Source organism: Aphelocoma coerulescens, chromosome 15, assembly GCF_041296385.1.
Source record: "Aphelocoma coerulescens isolate FSJ_1873_10779 chromosome 15, UR_Acoe_1.0, whole genome shotgun sequence".
NCBI lineage: Eukaryota > Metazoa > Chordata > Aves > Passeriformes > Corvidae > Aphelocoma > Aphelocoma coerulescens.
In genome coordinates, this window is record NC_091029.1 from 9408634 (window position 1) to 9427394 (window position 18761).

At 41.0% G+C, this 18761-nt stretch overlaps 1 protein-coding gene across 2 annotated transcripts; it reads right to left on the reverse strand.

Annotated features, from left to right (window-relative positions):
* Positions 1-973: 973 nt before the first annotated feature.
* CRKL (CRK like proto-oncogene, adaptor protein) lies at positions 974-15992 on the reverse strand. Of its 2 annotated transcripts, none has more exons than XM_069030656.1 (3): positions 15206-15992; positions 11575-12037; positions 974-2930 (listed from the first exon to the last, which is right to left on the reverse strand). In XM_069030656.1, the coding sequence occupies exons 1-3, from the start codon at positions 15517-15519 to the stop codon at positions 2796-2798; spliced, it is 912 nt and encodes a 303-aa protein (XP_068886757.1). In that variant the 5' UTR covers positions 15520-15992; the 3' UTR covers positions 974-2795. The 2 variants fall into 2 exon arrangements, with proteins under 2 accessions (XP_068886757.1, XP_068886758.1); XM_069030657.1 differs by lacking the exon at positions 974-2930 and adding an exon at positions 7786-9913.
* Between the last annotated feature and the right edge of the window lie 2769 nt (positions 15993-18761).

The window sequence follows — 18761 nt, forward strand, 5'->3', positions numbered from 1 at the left end:
ATGGTGTAAGCAAGCGACAAGCGACTGAGAACCCAGAGTCCTTCAAAGAGAAACACACACTGATCCAATGCAGTCTTTATATGAAAATACTTGTCTCTTAGTAAAATAGCTAAGACACATTTTGAAGCAATGTTACAATCAGCTTAGGCTGGTCAGTATGCTACATTGAAACCACATTTAACATACCTGAACCACACCGCTGCTACTTGGAGAAACACTGTTCATTCATGGCCTAAAAACAGGTTCACAGAACTTCAAGAATTCTTGTCTTTGCATCAGATACCACTACACACAAATTTTGCATAGTTTTGAAGGTAAAACACTTTGTTTTTCTGCAGTATTGGAACATAATTAAACCTAAAACAATGGTTGTGTTCAAAGCGTACACCTTATTCAATGAGGGGATGAGTCAAGTTGTTTATTTCAGTGAAAAAAAATCAGGTTAAAAGTTACGTTCAAGATCTCGAATCTCACAGTATTTATTAACCACGCAAAGGAAGAATTCTACAATCAGTCTTCTGAAGAGCTGCCTGTAACTAGGTCAGGCCTGAAATAAGATTTCTCTGCAGCCGACTGAGTTTAGTGCAGTTTGTATTCAGAAGATGACTTTCAGTAGTACAATCTGTGTAGTAAACGTGCAGGTATTGTTGGGGCACAGGAAAAGCATGACCTTCTTTAGTTAAGAGAACTGCATAGCTTTTCTTTGCAAGACAAAATGTCAATGCCTATTGTCAAGAATTACAGCACCAAACACTTCAGTCAATGCTACTCTACTTCACAGTTAATTTGGTAGTAAAATGCTCTACAAGAACTTCTAGACTGTCAGCCACTTGATCAATACTACAGAAAACGTTAATAGATGAATGGAGAGACTTCTTTAAAACCTGGCATTTTAAGTGTCTGCTTGCAAATGCCATTTCTGCAGTTCTTCAGTGCCTTCCAACTAAGGATCTCATGGCACTTCCACATGAACTACTAACAATGTACTTTATTAGGATCAAGCAACACAAATCAACAAGAAAACATGCTGGAATTTAAGACAATGTTTATATCATTAGACATTTATAACAGCTGATGACATTCTGCAAGTGTTTGAAGTTTCTCATTTTGCTACAACCAACAGCCTGCAAAAGCTGGAAAATGGGAGCTGCTGTTTTCCTGCCAGCTTCCCTATCGGACATCTGCCTTAACCAGGCTGTCCTGAAAAGGGAGGTTTTGTAGTTGCATCTTTGCAGACATGTATTCTGTTAATTCAGTGTTCCATCATTTTGAAAAGAGCATTCCAGTTCACCTACAACACATATTTGAAGAAGGTGGCACAGGATTCCACTGTACCTACCCTTTCAGATCCTGCACTCAGGCTCAGGCTGAGCACCCGCATGGCATGAACTGCACTCACCCAGGCGCAGCCATGAGTTCCCTGCTGGAGTACAATTACAGCAGGAGAGCTTAGGTACAGAAAGAGGGAAGAAGCTATACTAATAACAGACACCTTTGTGGCCTCCTTCAGCCTGAGCATTAACTTACCACATCGGGGAACCCAGGCAGCTGACTCCAATTAACCATTTTCTAGAGGATGTTGGGAGGGGGAGGGACCTGGGTCCTATCTAAACCAGAGCCAATGCCTTAGGAAGGGTAAAAAAAAAAAGATGCCAGCATGCAGAGGACTTGGGATATAAGCAAGAAAAAAGAAAGAAAGGGAAAAAAAGAAGAATGAAAGCAGCTCTGGAAGAGAAGCACAGCAACACAGACATCCTGGTAAAAAGGTACTGTGTTTGAAAAGGAGCTTTTGATGAGCTGGGGCTGGCATGCTAGGAAACTTTGGAGAGAGCAGGGAGCCTACAGAGAAATGGATATAAAAGGTCTTTAAATGTTTAAATAAGAGGATTTTATCGGTATTTACCAAGTTCCTCTGTCCCACTCCTACCTCTCCTCACCATGGCAATCTGATCTGTCTACCAAGTAACAGCTTGATGACAAGCACTTCTGTACTAGTAAAACTACACTTTCAACACTGCAGAAGAGCTGTAGGTAGACCAGGCCATAAGTGTTTCCCCTTAAAGCTCACTTTCTACAGTTAGTGCTTGCAAAAATTAACAGAAATGCATTAAATATGTCAAAACCAAGTTACAAGTATCAATGCCTCCTAGGTTTCCTTATAAATAAATGCCTCAGCTTAAATGCAGCTCAATCAATGGTTATTTGCATTTAACACACACTGTTTCAGGAAGGTCAACAACAAGCTTAAAAGTTAACAGAAAAGAGCAGTGTCTAATACAACTGCTTAGAATACATAAGCTCCAATTATTGTCCTTTAAAGAAACCATCATTTTAAATGTACTACCTTAGGACAGGTCATTTTAAAACTAAATCTTCTTCAGTTCTAAAATTGCATTTTTGTTGTTGCTTTTTGTTGGACAGTAATGCACAAGTTGCATGTTTGATCTAAGATTAGGGCTCTTCCTACTAAACAAACCAGAAAAAGTCCACGGAAGTCTCAACAGGAAAGGTTTTTTTCCCATACCTCTCTGCTATATTCCGGTTCAGTCTTCTCCAGCTTAAGGCCCAACAGTTTTACAAGTGAAACTAAATTCTGGATGACACAACTATGGTCTGAAGGTCAGGCAGTGACTTCAGTTGTATGTATTCCAAATGTATATTAAAAGAACTGTCAAACTGCAGCAAGCTGGAAAATGGGCAATGCTAGCAATGTGCCATTAAGTCATCATCCCACCTCAAACAATGCTAATGATAGCCAGGAAAATGAAGCAGCAGTGTAAATTGGGCAGAGGGAGTCATTCGTTCTCATCTGGGTTTTGAGGGTCAAATATTTTGACATGCGTGAAAGGGAAGAGCCCTTTTCGACCGTTGACTTCTCCTTCCCACTGACCGTTTATATTCATCCTCGTAACCTTCACAATATCTCCAACCTGCGTAATTAGAAACAAGAAAAATCCTTATCACACATGGGAATCTCACTTCTGATACAAATACAAATCAAATGAAGAACAACACATACAAGCCTATCATAGGGAAAGAAATCTTGCCCTCTTCTTGGCAGAAAGTTCAATTGAAAAACTACTTTTACTGAATACCAACACTTTGTTGCTAAACATAATAATGTTGTCTGCGCTCTTTCTTAGACTCTTAATTACACATATATTTATAAAGATTACTGAACTACACCTCTTTTTCTAGGTAAGCTTACAGCTTCATGCAACAGTATCTTTAGCCTAGATATAAATTCACATCAGTAAAGCTACCATCAGCAATGAGTCACAACATTCATTCAAAAGAGCACAGTACTGGTCCTGGTTTTAGCAGCAGCTGACTTAAAAGAAATGTAGTTTTTCAAAGAGAGATTCCTAAGGCAAACAAACCATTACTTGAAGATCTAATTCTGATGATCACAGTCTAAGAACCTTCTGTAATTTCTAAAACAACGGTACACTTCCAAAGTGGGGAAAGGCAATCTCAAACTTTTTTTTTTTTCAGTAGTAGATGTAGATTCTGGCTTTATTTGTGGTTTTCACATCTACTTCCTGTCAAACCATTTGAAACAGGAATGATGACATGTCAGGCCTTTCCTACCATAACTGTGTCTCTCCCTGTCTGGCAGTGAAAAATGAGAAAAGTCTAAACTATGATCAAGCAAGAAACAACAGCCCAAATGATGATAAATTATACTCTTATTGTTCAACACCTGTATTTAATCTGGATTAGGACAATTCACAAAGAAAAATATCCAAACTGACAAGAAACATTTAAGACAAGCTAAATACTCATTATCCCTGAAGTGCTTATGGAGAGCTGAACACGCGGTCTGTTACAGCAGCTCTCTAACTTTCCCCCTCCCTTCCTGTTTACTTATTTGACTCTATGTGTTAACTACAGTAAATATTTAAAAAGTGACATTAGCAGCTAAGAACTAATTTCACAAAAAGTAGAACCAGCCTGTGACCAATGACCAACAGTTCGTAAGTTTCTTTCCCAAACTAGGTCCAAGCTCTTTGTAGTTGTGTCTCAGTTACCAAACTACTACTGTGAAATTCAAAGGAAACTAGCTTAAATCTTAAGGAAAAAATAGACATTGATACAGTATGTAAAGCAATTTGTCTACATTATCTAAATAGTATTAAAATTCAGAACAGATGCAGATAGGCCCTTGGCCAACATCCTTAAACTTCTCAGGTGAGACCTGTATATTTTATGTTAAAGAAAAAACCCTGAGTTTACAAAATGATGGGCATATCACTAGATGATCTGAAGCCCATTTAAACCAGTCACCAGTACTGTAATAATACTTTTAAAGATCAGTCAGAAGCAAGAACCCTTAGGTGAAATTTAAGATACTATAATAAGCTCCTTAGCAGTCAGTCACTCAATGTTATGTCTCTTAAAATAAAATTTGTTGAACTTTGAAACTATTCTTAGAGGTTTAAGCCTTATGTTGCATACCAGAATAGAATTAGACATTTAAGCAAAGTGTGTTGCTCTGCCTTCCCTACTTTTTCTCCACTACTTTGGTTGTCTGTGTCCTGTCTGCCCCCCATATTTGAGACTGTCACACTTGAACAATTGTAATCTTTTGCTTTTGAGAGAGGAGAAAACCCTCTGAACTCCCATAAGTTCTTAGGATATAACTGAGACCATATTACTTTTTTTTTTTTTTAATGCTGTTCCTAAACTCAAACACAAAGCCAGCACACAGAATTAAGCAGTTAAACACTGCCCATGATACACTACATGTACACTGAATTCACCAGACTGGTCTTCATCTCTCCAGGGTCTGCTGCAGCATGCTTTAATTGTGTATTTGCTAAAAAGCACAATTTGTCAGACTTCTCACTCAAGAAAGCTTTAAATAGTAACAAGATGACCTAAAACAGGAACCTAACAAATGTCTCCTTAGGAAAAGGCTGATAACATCTATAAATACTCAGTGTTACATTGCTATATTTAAATAACCCTTGAAGGCAGATCTAAGTTCCAAGTTCTAGACCCAAACTGAAGAAGGTGCAGCCAACATCACAACAGTTTAAAGCTAATAAGGAGCTGCATTTCTACCACACCATACACCAAACCCATTCTCAAATCCTTTAATCTTAAAAATCATCTTTTTAATCAAAAACATGGACCTGCATTTTCTGAGAGTCTCACAATGTAATTCTGTTCATGTGCTGTAGAGATCAATCCGTTATCATTTTGAAGCTCTAGAACAGACATTCTTTAACTTGGCTCTGAAAGATTTCACAATGTGAATAGGTTTGGAAGTCTTGCTTCAGCTGAGTAAAAAAAATATTTACAATACGTCTCTTATTGCATTGCAACAAACTGCCCTGTAGATTAATGATGTAAAATGCCTTTTATGCTGCTGGGTGGGCAAAGCTGCTGCACACCAGCATCTGCCACTAAAGAGAGCTGGCTGGCAAAAGCTACTCCACACATACTCCCTTATGCTGAGAACCACTGGAATAGTAAACTACTTTGCAATACCTTTCTACTATTTTTGAGAAGGCTTTTTTGTAAATGAAAACTGCTGAACATCCTCTTGTGCTATATAATTTTTAAAATGTAGTTTCCCTGAGAAGACTAAATGAAACAGCATGTTGAAATAAGATTTTTGGCACAGGAACCTTGATTTCATGATAGTGTAACTCATGGATCTTATCTTAAAGACCTTAATTTCAAAAATGTCTAGAAAAATCTGGTCAACTAGTCCCTCTATGTATTTTTCCCCCAAGTAGTAAGTAATTATTTGGTAATTATTATTATTTGGTAAATGCCTTTTAAAGCATCTGTAACATGGTCAGCTGAGGTGCAATCTCCCACTAAAATTATTTAACACACTCTTTTTTTCAGAGACTGTTTTAAGCCAGTCAGAAGGATTGTCTTATGATTAAGCACAGGACAGAGTCAGGAGACCTGGTTCTATTCTCATCTCTGCCACAAACTTCCTGTAGGACTCTGGACAGCTAATGGCCTTTATCTACAAATCAGGATAGCACTTAGCATCTCTCAGATAAGTTAATTCAGTTGTGAAGCACACCAGCATCACTCGAATTAAGTATCACTACTGAAATGAGTAATACTTCTGAAATGCAGCCATTTGGTTACACCCAAATGATAAAAATCAAAATGTATTTTAGATAGCATCCTTCATTATGCCCTTGTTAGAACATGAATTCAAAGCCCTGGGGAAACACAAGCTGTGGAACATGCCAGTCAGAAAGGTTACTTCATTCACTCTAGAGTCTTTCATACCTCTCTTCCATTTGAAGCTGATTCATACTCTGCAAAAGGTTTCCTGCAAGCCATTTTAGTCAACCAATTCAATGAGTTTTACAGATATTCCAATAACTGTATGTTAATAGTTCTATGGTTGACAAAGTTCTGTAATGTAAGTTTAAGGAGATAAAAATGCATTAAAATGGTAAATAATTTTAGCCCACTGGGTTAGTGCTATAGAAAACATTGCTCTCTGGAATCTACAGGGTGTTGAATCTCAGTCATTATCCTAATCAGTGTCACAGCTCACCTTCTTTGGTAACACTAATACCAAAACAATTGTTCAGACCAGCTGCCTGTCTGGAGAAGAACAGACAAGGTCCAACACTGAGAAAATACCTGATATCCCATTGTCCCCAAGGTGAAGAACTACACAGAAGAGGCAGAGTTCAGCCACTCTGCAAACAGGACAAAAGGACGCTGAAGGAGCTGGTGCTTTATGTATTGGAAGATCCAAGAAACCACCAGGCTGAAAGCATAGCTTAACTACCCTTCATTTCTGATGTTCTGGGCCAGAACACAGTTGATGCCCAAACCAGAGAATCAAACAGTTCAGAGGAAAAGCTTCATCCATTCTTGAGACATGAAAGGAGGTTGAAGGGCAACATAGAAATGTGGAAGTCCTAGATCCAATTAATCTGGTCTTGCCTAGGAACACATTAAAACAAAGGAACTTTGCAGTTCACCAAGAGCCAGGAAAATTGTCAGAGTAGGGGTTACAGCATCAAAAAAAGTGCTGCTTTTCCTTACATGGTGGAAGCCTGTCTCCTTCAGATTAAGCCAGTGTCATGATTGTACAGAATTTGGAGAGTTCACTTTCAATTCACAGTTAGAGCAACTAAAGCTCCCTGATCAACAATTCACACTACACAAATATAGGATCAATACATTGCTTAAAATCCAGACTTTGTGGGTTAGATGCATTTTAATGTTTAAGACAGCAAGGCTAAGTTTCCTTGGCTTAAGAAAAATACAATGCTTGTTGTCTACTGAAAGAAGTAGCCTAATTTCCTAATTAAGAAAGTTCTACTGCTAGCACATTTTGGCCTACTTGTCTCAACTTTCCTTTGAAGAGGGAAAAAGTTAACTGTAACCTAATTGTAACAAGCTCAAGAGAAATACTGTAAGTCAGTTATATAATTATGGTGGATGGATATTTATTTCACCAAGACATTTCAGTGACAGGTTAACTGTGTACTAGCAAACATACATGTGTATGATTGCTGCATCACAAAAAGATAAACTACTTAACATTATAATGCTGGCACGAGTCTATAAAAAGCCATAACTAGTACAAAAACTTTTAAAAATATAGTGCAACTCTTGTTTAGAAAGAAAAAATGAATCTTTGATTCCATAACACCGTCAAGTTAAGTCTGGAGACGAATTCTAGAACTGCTACTGCCTTCAAAATTAACTATGACACTGATTAGAGCATCGGTAACATATTTAAGAATAATTTTTTAAACACAACAGGTATACACCTGGTGGCTGCTGCTGGTCTCCCATTTTCTGGTTCCTTATTCTATTTCATTCCATTTTATAAGTGAATACGGAATTTGTTGTTCATGTCCTCGTTAAAGCTTGTCAGTTTGAAACAAGGGTTCATTAGCATACTATTGCTAACAGACTGGCTATAGAATTACTACAAGTTTTTAAAGGCTGAGAAACTTTCAGGTAGACTTTGCTGCTCTGTATCACAGTAACAGTGCCACAGAGTCTTTACTCTTATAAAATGCATCACCTTCTTAAAGTGCTATCCTGTAAGTCCTTTGAACACAGGATTGACCTCCTAGTTTTCCCACTGTAATTAGCAGGATTGAAGAATAGCAATGCATAACCCTGTGGTGCAGAGTTCTAGTCCCAATAAGCACAGGACACTGTTAACTCTGTCCTTCATACTCCTTCCTCTGCAGCACCAGAAAGGAAGGAAATAGCTTCTTGGCTGAAAGTACACAAGTAAAGAAACAGATCTGGGTTGTGGGCTGTTGAGCTATTCAGTTAGGGGTTGGGTTTGGTGGTTTTAATTTTTATTTTGCAGTTTGCTTGTTTAGTGGTTTAGGTTTTTTTAATACAGTATCCATAAAATTCTACACACATTAGTAACTAGGTTGGTTGTAGTGAGAAACTACAGACTTCAATCATTTCATTAAAAACATTAAATCTGAACTGGCAAAGTAACTCAACAGACAAGAGCATATGTATATTTTAGAAATAGTAATTTATTGTAGGCTTTACTAATTATTCCCTGGTGCAGGGAGATGCCCAAAATTACATGTACCTCTAGCTGTAAGCTTTGAGATAGTATCTACACTTAAAACTACCATTTTAGCCCAAAAGCAGGTTATAATTTAATTTTTTATTTTAGACAGTAAAAGTGGAGTATATAACGCAATAGAATTGAGTCAACACTTACACATTAGTAACTTCAATAATACCAATATTGTTACCCAGACAGGTTGTGAACTGCCCATTCCTGGAAGTGTTCAAGGCCATATTGGATGGGGCTTGGAGCAACCTGGTCTAGTGGAAGGTGTCCCTGCCCATGGCAGGGGGGTGGAATGAAATGAACTTTAATGTCCCTTCCAACCCAAACCATTCTGTGATTCTATATAATGCTAAATAAACTTAGCCCAGCAAAAATAAATGCCCTATTAACTAGTATCCTACAGAAATAAAATTGTAGTTGCTCTTAAATTGTCACACTTGTAAATTCACAAGTTGAACCCTTCATCTTTATCCAACCAATCAGATCTTGTTTCAGATTTTCTGTAGAATAGTCACTTGGTTTACATTTTTCATGTAAGAAATTTTAAAAAAACCCACCAAAAAGCCCTTGCTTACAAAACAAACTTCTCTTTAACAGGCTATAAATTTTTACCTTAAAGAAAAATTCTATCAGCTTCTGTAAACAATAGTGTACAACAGAAACACTGGACTTGCAAGCAGAGAGCTTGTCCCATTTTCAAGCTGAACCAAGAAGAATGACATCTCTCCACTTAAAAGGAAGTTGAGCAGATTACTATGCAATGGCTTTATTTACTCCAGATGGTACTCTCTTCCTTTTAAGTAGTGTGTGTGCTGACCACACAAGGCCAGAGCCAGCAGATATTTTGCTTTCATACTGTTTTATCAGTTTAAATGAGATTGCACAATCAGCAACCATGGAATTACACTCACAGCTGAACTGCCATTTAGAATACACCTATACTAAGGTGGAGAACTGTCAAATACTATTTTTATGAAAGAACACCATTAACTTTCTTCCCTAAAACAGTCTCATAACCTTACAAACCAGAAGTTTCAAATGGTTCAGTTTATTTAGCAACGTGTAGAGCCCTCACAAGGCTGGTTTTAAATACTTTATCAGGGTCCTGCAGGTGTTTGGCAAACTAAAGGAAAATCATGAAAAGAAGCTGAATGATTAAGAATAGCCCATGTGACAAAAAAATACTGCTGTAATGAGACTGGTAAAGTTCCCTGTGCATGGATAGATATGGAGAAGCTGTAATCACTGATTTCAATGAAAATGTAGAGCAGTTCCCAGAATTCTTCTTCTGAAGCCTCTTGAAAAGCCTCTTGAAAAGCCACAGTGTGGATGAGGTACACTTGCAAAGAAAACAGACTGCATGGGAAGACAAAATATGCCAGTGTTGAGAGACACAAAACCACGAGGCAGTAAATGATTAGAGAATTAAACAAAACTTCAGTAATTTGAAGGTTCAAACCAAGTCAAACATATTTGTTGGCCAGAGAATTAACCCTACTGGTATCCTAGAGTAGTTATACTGATGGGGTTAACTAGGTCATTTAAAGGGCAAGTCAGAAAAGTCTACTTGTAAGGGCCAGCCTTCCAAGTGGTTCTGCTACCCTGCAGCAATTCAAGTTCCCTGAAGTAATTCCATGACACATTGATAACATAACAAAATCAATCGCTTGCCTTGCTTTGCTTTCAGAAGCATGAGTAGTTTTGGCAGGAATCTTCTGTACAGTGCAGTTGGCAGTGAATTTACACTTTGTTCTGTGATAATTTTCACACACTGTTCACAAATAACAAGCTGCTAGATTTCACAAGACAAAGAAATTCCAGTGATTCATATTTAACCGTTAAACCCATAATAATAACCACCTGTAGAAGTCTTACAGGAGTAAAGTAAAAAATACAGGAGTAAAACAATTAGGGTGAGCACTATGAATAATTGGAAGTCACAAATATAACCTTCCAAATTTCAGTCAAAAGTATCAGCTTTGACTTGCAAAGTAACTGAGCAAAAACAACAGGAAAAGTTCAAAAGTATTTTTAAAACCATTATTATTTTACTTGCTAAAATGTTGTTTCCTATGCTTGTTTGCTTGCATTTGTTCCTGGAAGTATTGCAGCACATTCAAATTTCACTTTTTCCAGCTGAGACATTTTTGAATTACAGGTTAACTAGCCTTCAGTATCATCTAAATGCAAAAGTAACAATCTTAGTCTTCTGGATATAGCTTTGAAAAATTTCTTCCAATCAATCATTTATTCCAGTTAAACTAGAACTATAACATAAATTCTTTACTATTTACAGAATAACGCTATAAAGTTTTCCAAGATATCTCTACTGTAAAAAAAAACAAAAAAAAAAGAAAAAGCATTGCCAAGTACAGGAACTTCCAGCACTTTTGGAGGTTACACTATACTCCTTCAACTAACCTCCTCACTCCCAGTTTAGGTCTTAAGTTTCTCAAATTCCACTTTTGAAAACCAAAGTAAAAGGGACTAGAGTATTTCTCATATATCCTGCCCAGATTTCACCTCTCAGCACCAGATCTTCAAGTGCATCTCACAGCTGCAGATCAGAAACACTAAGTGTATCAGCCAGCAATCTTTACCTTTCTCTGGAGGATGCTACTGTCAGTTCTTAGCCTGGAACACTGCAGTGATTAATGAAACATCTCTTTCCTTCCCCAAGATTAGGTGGAGAAGCAAAGCCATCCTCTCACTAGCACTTATTACACAGCAGCATGTGTACACTGCTATCCTTGTAACATTTGCACAGTTGAAAAAGCAAGAAGGGAGGGAGAGTACAGGTCCTAAAGTTACTTACTAGGTCACTTTTCTCAAAGGAAGTGGTACAGATGAAGCAATTCTTGTGGATGTTTCTTCAGAATGTAACCTAACTTCTCAGTCCCTCGACATAAATAAGCAGACTCCACATGAAGTCATCCACACCAACTTCACTATAACAATTTTTAGTTTCTTCTTCCACAAGGCAATTGAAAACTCTTGAGACTGGAGGAAAAACTTACCTCTAATGCCAGCGCAGTCTTGTCATAAGCACAGGGTACTCTCTTTTGGATAGCTTTGGCATAGACTGGTCCATTCTGTGTGGATGGCAGAGGATTGATCACTGCTCCAGGTGTACTGGATACTGAGGGAAGGGGAGCTGCGGTTTGAGGCTGAGCATAAGCATGGGCAGGTTCTGGAATACCGTAACTGTTGGAATTCCTGTTTCCATGCTTCCCAAGAGAAGATCTGACTAGCTTTTCTACATAAGGAACAGGAATCATCCCAATCCGACCATCCTTGTTTCTGGCACTCCACCACTGTTCTTCTGGCTTCTCTACAATTACCAGTATCTCGCCCTTTTTAAATGGAAGATCCTCGGCATCGTTACCAGGAAAGTCATAGAGAGTCCGAACACACTCCACATTTTCTTCTGCAGTGGACATGGCAGGGGCAGATCCAGATCCCATTGGTGGACTTGGATACCTGAAGATTTGGTAAAAGTAATAGCTATTGGTTTCTATTTCCAGTAACAAAGCTAAGTACCGGGTTTGCAGTAGGAACATCAATTAGAGAAGAATGACTTACTTGGATTTGTGACAAAAGTATTGGCTTGGTAGCACTGTGAGGCATTTCATAAGTAACTCACACTCTCAAATAATTACTTAAATACCCAAAGTAGCTTTCCCAGAAATCCAAAATAATCTATCATGGGATGCAGAAAACTGGGAGAAATAATGCAAAATCTTCATCTACCTGTTCTGGGTTGTTGTGAAGATCTTAGACTCAAATTAATTCTATAGCTTAAGTTATGAGAGTAATGATACAAAAAACCAAATTAAGACTATTTGGGTGACTGAAGCGGAAGGGTAATATACAGAAATGTAGCTGTGAATCTCTCCCAAGAGCCCACCACCTCCAAAGTCACCCAAATAATTTTATTCTGTTTTTAACTTCAGCATCCACTTCTAAAGAATTCAGTAACTAAATGCTAGACTTGAGGCACCATAGAGGAAAAAGGGAACAAAATTAAGATGGTATGACAGCTTCATAAAGACAGTATGAATTACTTGCATCCACTGATAAGAAGGGACTAAGAAAAAAAAAAAGCTAGCCTTCTAGAAATATTCCTCTGCCTATTAACCATATTCTCTTTATTTACATAATTTTTTATTACTAAGTCCATCACTTGTCAAATACAGTCACTTTGTTGTCTGTGGTAATATGTAAGATTGTGCATCAAATGAGAATGCTTTCACTGCAATCTATTTTCATCATAAATGTTATACATTTTATTCAAAGCAGCTGTCAAAAAACCTTAATGGATATAGGCCACAGCAGATATTTATTATCTAAGCTATGATGGCAAGAATGCCTGTCATTAGCCTACTTCGATTCTCGTTTGCTACTTGCAAAATATGATGGAAGTCAAATCCCTGTGATTTTTGCAAGACATGCCAGAAGCCCTGAACAGAAAGATATTCCATCTTTCAGACACCCCGCTGCAGCCAAAGCAGGGGTAGAGAGTGAACCCTTCAGGGAGCAATTGCTCTGCATAAGCAAGAACTCAGGAACATCAATGAGGATGGTCAGAGCTCCCTACTAGAAACACAAAACAAACAAAGTTTAAAATGGTCCATTTACAACTGTTTTAAAAGTTTCAGAGATGTCATCTCCAAGATCTAGAAGTACTTTAGGACTCTATATAGAAACCACCTTTCACACTGTACTTTATGAAATTAAAAGAATGAACAGCTTTCAAAAGCACAAGCATCTGAGAGCAATGTGCCCAGGAAAATGCTGGAGAAGTAAGAATTAGCATAACAGTTCTGAAGCACGTACCTGGCCACCCTTATTCTCAATCTAGTCCATTAACTAAAAGTTTAAAAAACCAAAAATCTGGAAATGCTACCTTTCATCCTCCCTCTTGCAGCAGGAAGTCTCCTTCGCACAGAATTTCACACCATCAACTGCATAATTGATTTTTCTAAGAGTTTTAACAAAAATCATGCTAAGAAAAACCACGTAGTCGATCCCATTTGTAGCTCTATAAAAAAGCCTGTCAATTCACAGCAGGTTACATCCCATCTGTCTCTGTGCTGAGAACAATATGCAACCAAAACCCTGGAAATAAGGTGGTACTAAAACGTTCACAGAACATTTCACACAGGACTCCCAACAAATACCAAGTGAGCAAGTGCAGTCAGCTCTAAGTTCTCAAGTGTTTTGAGAAAGCCAAGTCAGTCATGGCCATAAATGATTAAGAACAAGTTTTTGCATCCAGAAAGGTTCAAGAGTATCCACGCTGGAGAACAGAGATAAGCATGAAGATTGCTTCAGCGTAAGACTTTTTTTCTTCCCAACTCTCCACAAGTTTAAGCATGCACATAACACTGGGCAGCTCCATTTAAGCATTCCTGCAATGGTGAAAGCTATTTTTTTTCACCTACCCATCTCTCTAGTCACAATCACTACCCAAAAGGCTGCTAGCAGCTTGAAGAGTTCCTGAAGCTTGAGCTTTCTGTCACATCCTGCCCATCACTTGACAGCTTTTCAGAAAGACTTTTGAACACTTGAGTTTTTCAACTTGACAAGCTATTGTCAACCTCTGACAAGTGACTGACTGTCATTAAGTACTGGTCTATACCAAGGTTCAATTGTGATTATAAACCTCAAAGTTATTCTTTCCTCCTAAGAACTTGCTAATCTGCAAAACGTAGTAAGATATTAAAATGCAGAATTTAGAGGTGAATCTGAATTTCTTTTTTAGTATGTCACTACTTTTCTCTTATTTCATTTCATTCTATCCAGGAAGCCCAAAAGCTTTGAAAAAAAGATACTGAGAAAGGCTTTATTAATTAAAAGTAAGGAATATGTTCTAGGATTCTTGATAAGCAGTTTACTGATGCATGTTGCAGGTATGTCCCATGCAGGGACCAGGACAAAGAAGTAGCTCATAGCCAAGTCACATTGTCCCATCCTCCTAGAACAGCATTTCTCAGTGAAGTGTATGGTATATGCAGATATAGATGAACAGTGCCATAACCAAACTGTAAGAAATAAGTGTTTCACATTTTTTGGCGCAGAAATGCCACTCTAGAGGTTTGGGAAATGCTGCCCTAGAATGTATTAATGCTGACTTAACAGGGTGAAGCAGTCTAATCACATAAAAGCCAGTTCTATTGTAATCAGTGTGGGTGCAGCCGTAGACAGCAAACTAAGCTCACAGGCTGTACTTCAATCACGAAAAAGACTGGTGAACCACTTTCTTAACCATCCTTGGAATGGAGAGACAATACTAGAAGAAAAGGGTAACACAAAAAGGGTGACATGCTTTGTTACGACCACACCCTCTTTCAAGGCAAATTATAGCCCATGGTAGAGGTACACGGTACCTTTACACACAAGGTCAGCACAGGCACCGTGGATGATTTGACTGAAAGAGCAACACTTTAACTGTCAGCGAGATCCAGAGCGTTAAGAAGGCCCAGTGTTAAAAACGAATGTTTCCTCAGCATTTATTCATAGCATCTACATCCAGTGCCAGGCTCCCGGAGCTACTCGGCTGCACTGTGACACCTTTACAGGTCTCACCTCCTCGCGCCACCCGGAGCAAAGGTGGCGGTGGGTGTGGTGGGGGCGGGGGGCACTCACCTGGGCGCGGGCTCGATGAGGGTGGTGGTGTCCAGGTAGTGGATCTTGTAGAACTCCAGCAGGGCGGGCAGGTGCTCGAACTCCTGGTCGCCGATCTTAAAGCGGCGGTTGGGCAGGGAGTTGATGATGTAGTGGGAAACGCGGGAGTTCTCAGACACCGAGAGGACGTAGTCCCCCGGGCAGGTGGACGAGTCCCGCACCAGAAACATGCCGTGCCGCTGCCCTTGTAGCCGCGTCTGCGCCTCCGCCCGGGACACCGGGCCCACGTACCAGCTGGAGCGGTCCGACGAATCGAAACGAGCGGCGGAGGACATGGCTCCGGGAGGGGAAGGGGAAGGAAAGGGAGGAAGGAAGGTGAAGAGCCCGAAGGCCCAGGCGGAGGAAGAGACCCGGGGAGGCCTGGGCAGAGAGGCCTGGGAGGCGGAGCGGGCTGGGGGCGAGGGGGAAGCAGCTCGTGCCCAGTCCAGGAGAAAGGAAACCCAGGGACAGCGGGATAAGGGAGAAGGAAGCTCCGTGCCGCTGGAGGCGAAGGGCCGATGAGCGGCTGGGGTGGGGCTGGCCAGACGCGGCGCGCAGGGCCCCAGTCTCCCTCAGCGGCGGGGTGTGCAGGGCATCCTTCCCGCCTCTCTCAGGCCTGCGGCGGGCCCGGCCAGGCGGGTGACGAAGAGCAGCGGCGGCTGACACGGACAGGCGGCCCGAGAACGCGGCGAGAGGAGCCGGCTCGGGGCGGGACGGGGGAGGCAGAAGCGCCGGGCGCCGCGTCCTCCCGCGGGTTCCTCCCCTCAGCAGCGGAGCACCAAAATGGCGGCTGTGCGGGGCCGCGCAAACGCTCCGAGACACCGCCCCGCGCACGCGCCATGGCGGCGGCAGCGCGGGGCCGCGCCCGCCTCAGGGGCCGGGCTAGGGGCTCTTGCCCCGGTGTTCCGGTGCTCGGTTCTGGCGTCCAAGGGAGCGGGAGAGCCGCCCCTTCCCCATTCTCCCCGAGAGTCACTCAAGCCGTCCCCGGCGCACCCTCGGTCGGTGCGGTGAGTGAGGGGGGGGGGGGGTGGGTGACCCCGCGCCTGCCGCATCCCCTCATAGCGCAGGGCTCCCTCGCTGCTGCAGGCGCGCTTTGATGCGGGTCACCTCCCTAAAACTCCCCAGCCCTTGGCCTTAAGGTATCTGAGGGGGACCCTCCATCTTATCCACATCCCTCTCGGCACGTCCTCCCTCGGCACGTCCTCAGCCCCTTGGGGCTGGGGTGCCGCCCAGCCCCAAGCTTTCCCCCCGGTGCGCCGGGGCTGCCTCGGGCCGCTCTCACTGCTCCTGGATCTGAGGGGTGCCAGCACCCTGACCCCAGGCGGTTTGCAGACAGCCACCACCTCCCCTGAGGTTTTGCTGGTTTTTACTGGTTAATTAATTTTGTTTTAAGGAACAAAACGGCACGCTGTGATAATCATCTCTGATCTCGAGATAACTTCCTACGTGCTCTAAGGGGCCGTTTCCTGCCTCTTCATAGCCTTGTTCCCAGATAACGGGGTCAAAGCCCTGTCTGGCTCAGGCGGGAGGGGAGATGGTGTCGCAGCCGCTGAAGAGGAAGGAAACCCCGGAAAGGACTCAGCAGGGCTCGGGGGCAGCGCTAGGCACATGGTGCGGATGAGCTGTTTGAATTTGAGAGGGAGGTTGGCGCCGTGAGCCCAGACAGGCACCGGAGTCTGAGTCACGTCCCGGGGGCCGGCAATAGCATTCGGCCTGTCCAGCTGCAGTGGGCAGGGGCGCGACAAAATACCTGCACTGGTTCCCCGGACGTGCTAGAAACCTCTGCAAATGGTGTGATTTTAGCTCAGTCTTGTGACTTTGTTTAATTTGTGCTTTGGATTTTGGTTTTCATTTTGCTTCAGGGCTGGAAATGTGAAATGAAGCAGCACTTGAAAGAAAAAAAAAAAAAAGCCAGTTCAAATGGAGAAATAGATTTAAGATGTCCGTCTTGAAGTGCTTAACTGGACTGTTGTGCAGTCTTATTCCAGCTTTGCCGTCTTTCTTTCATGCTCTGCCTTTCCCAAAAGCTCAGTCATTACACAGTCATTTTTTTCCTCTTTGTTCCTCTTCGTACATTGGCAACCAGTGCCAACTGAGGTGTCTGGATTGGAACATATGGGCTGTGTCTCTGCAGACATTTAGCAGAGTTCAAATAATCTAAAATGGAAGACTCCTCCAGTGTCATGTTTTAGACAAAACCATCCAGGAAAAGTCTCATCATTAAGACGAAAGGATCTTAAAGCAGCCCCTGAATCCATGTACAGGTATCATTTTACCAGCCGTTGACATACAGCCATCTCCTGGGTGGAAAACAACAGCTGTTAGTCATGTACAGCAACACTGGCAAAATAGTGACCTAGAGATGAGTAATTACATCTGAAAATTCACATCTCTGCAAAAAAATTTCATCCATTACTAGGAGAGCTTATTTAGTAGCTATACCTTTGATCCATTCCTACTGGTTTAAGTGCTTGTATCTGCTAGGAAGAGTCAGTTTTAAACACCTGTAGACAGGCTACAATAGAATATGAAGGTTATGATGTTTTCTTGTGTCATTTGAACAGATCTGGCTTGTCTTCTGTTTGACTATGGCCAAAATACAGATTAAAAGATAGCACTTACAATAATATGCTAAATAATGTTTAAAAATAATTACAAAAGCTGTAAGTTAGCAGCAGATTTAGTAACACATAGTATATAAAAAGGAAATAAAAATTCCTGTTGCTTCATTTGATTGAATTACAAATTTTGTTAAAAAAAAAAAAAAAGCAAATATACAGAGTGATTTTGCTTCCATTTTGTATGGATAATACTAGAATCTCAAGATAGTTGGAACATGTCATAAATAAATAATATTAATTATAAACCAGTTTTTGTGCAGTACTGCATGGGGCTGGACTGCTGCTGGAGAACCAGCACACCCACCTTCCCACCCAGAGAGGATTCTAAGGCATGGAGAGGTTTTCAGTTTGGAAGGAACTGCCAAATTAGATGTTCTGAACTTGTACGTATGCGGGTTATGGGCATCCTTCAAGTAATTCCCTCCTCAGTTTTAGTAACTGTGGTTAAACTAAACTAGATGTTTTAGGTAAAAGATCCCACATTCTACTTCCATATGAGAAAAAGGTGACTTGTTCAAGATCATTAATGTTTTCTGATAAGACTGGGCTTCAACTTCCTAGACTACAGACAATCATCTCAGGTGTATTACATCCCTACAAATGCATTTGGTTTAGGAAGAATGGGTGAATGTCTGGTACCACTTTACCTTTTCATTACCTTTATGCTCTTTGACTTTACCTGTTGTCAGCTTACACTCTCAGAGCATGGCCAGGTAGTTGTAATGCGGTGGAGGAGGTGGGGAGCTCAAAAGTGCAACAGCTGCCGATGAAATAAAAACTCAGAATATTCCCTTGAGAAGGCCCTGTACCTCTTTCCCTGTGCCCAGCTGCTCCTTCTTCCTTTCACCAGAAGCTTCTGATCCCATCAGTTGGGCTGAATGCCAAATAAATTGTACATGTGGCTGATCCCTAAGTAA

Bases quoted from the DNA above. Each gene is read 5' to 3' on its own strand.
- CRKL (XM_069030656.1), bottom strand. From the start codon at position 15,519: ATGTCCTCCGCCGCTCGTTTCGATTCGTCGGACCGCTCCAGCTGGTAC. The intron at 12,038-15,205 runs GTGAGTGCCCCC...CCAAATCTTCAG, and splicing joins CTCATCGAGCCCGCGCCCAG to GTATCCAAGTCCACCAATGG. The intron at 2,931-11,574 runs GTAAGTTTTTCC...CTAATTACGCAG, and splicing joins AGACTGCGCTGGCATTAGAG to GTTGGAGATATTGTGAAGGT.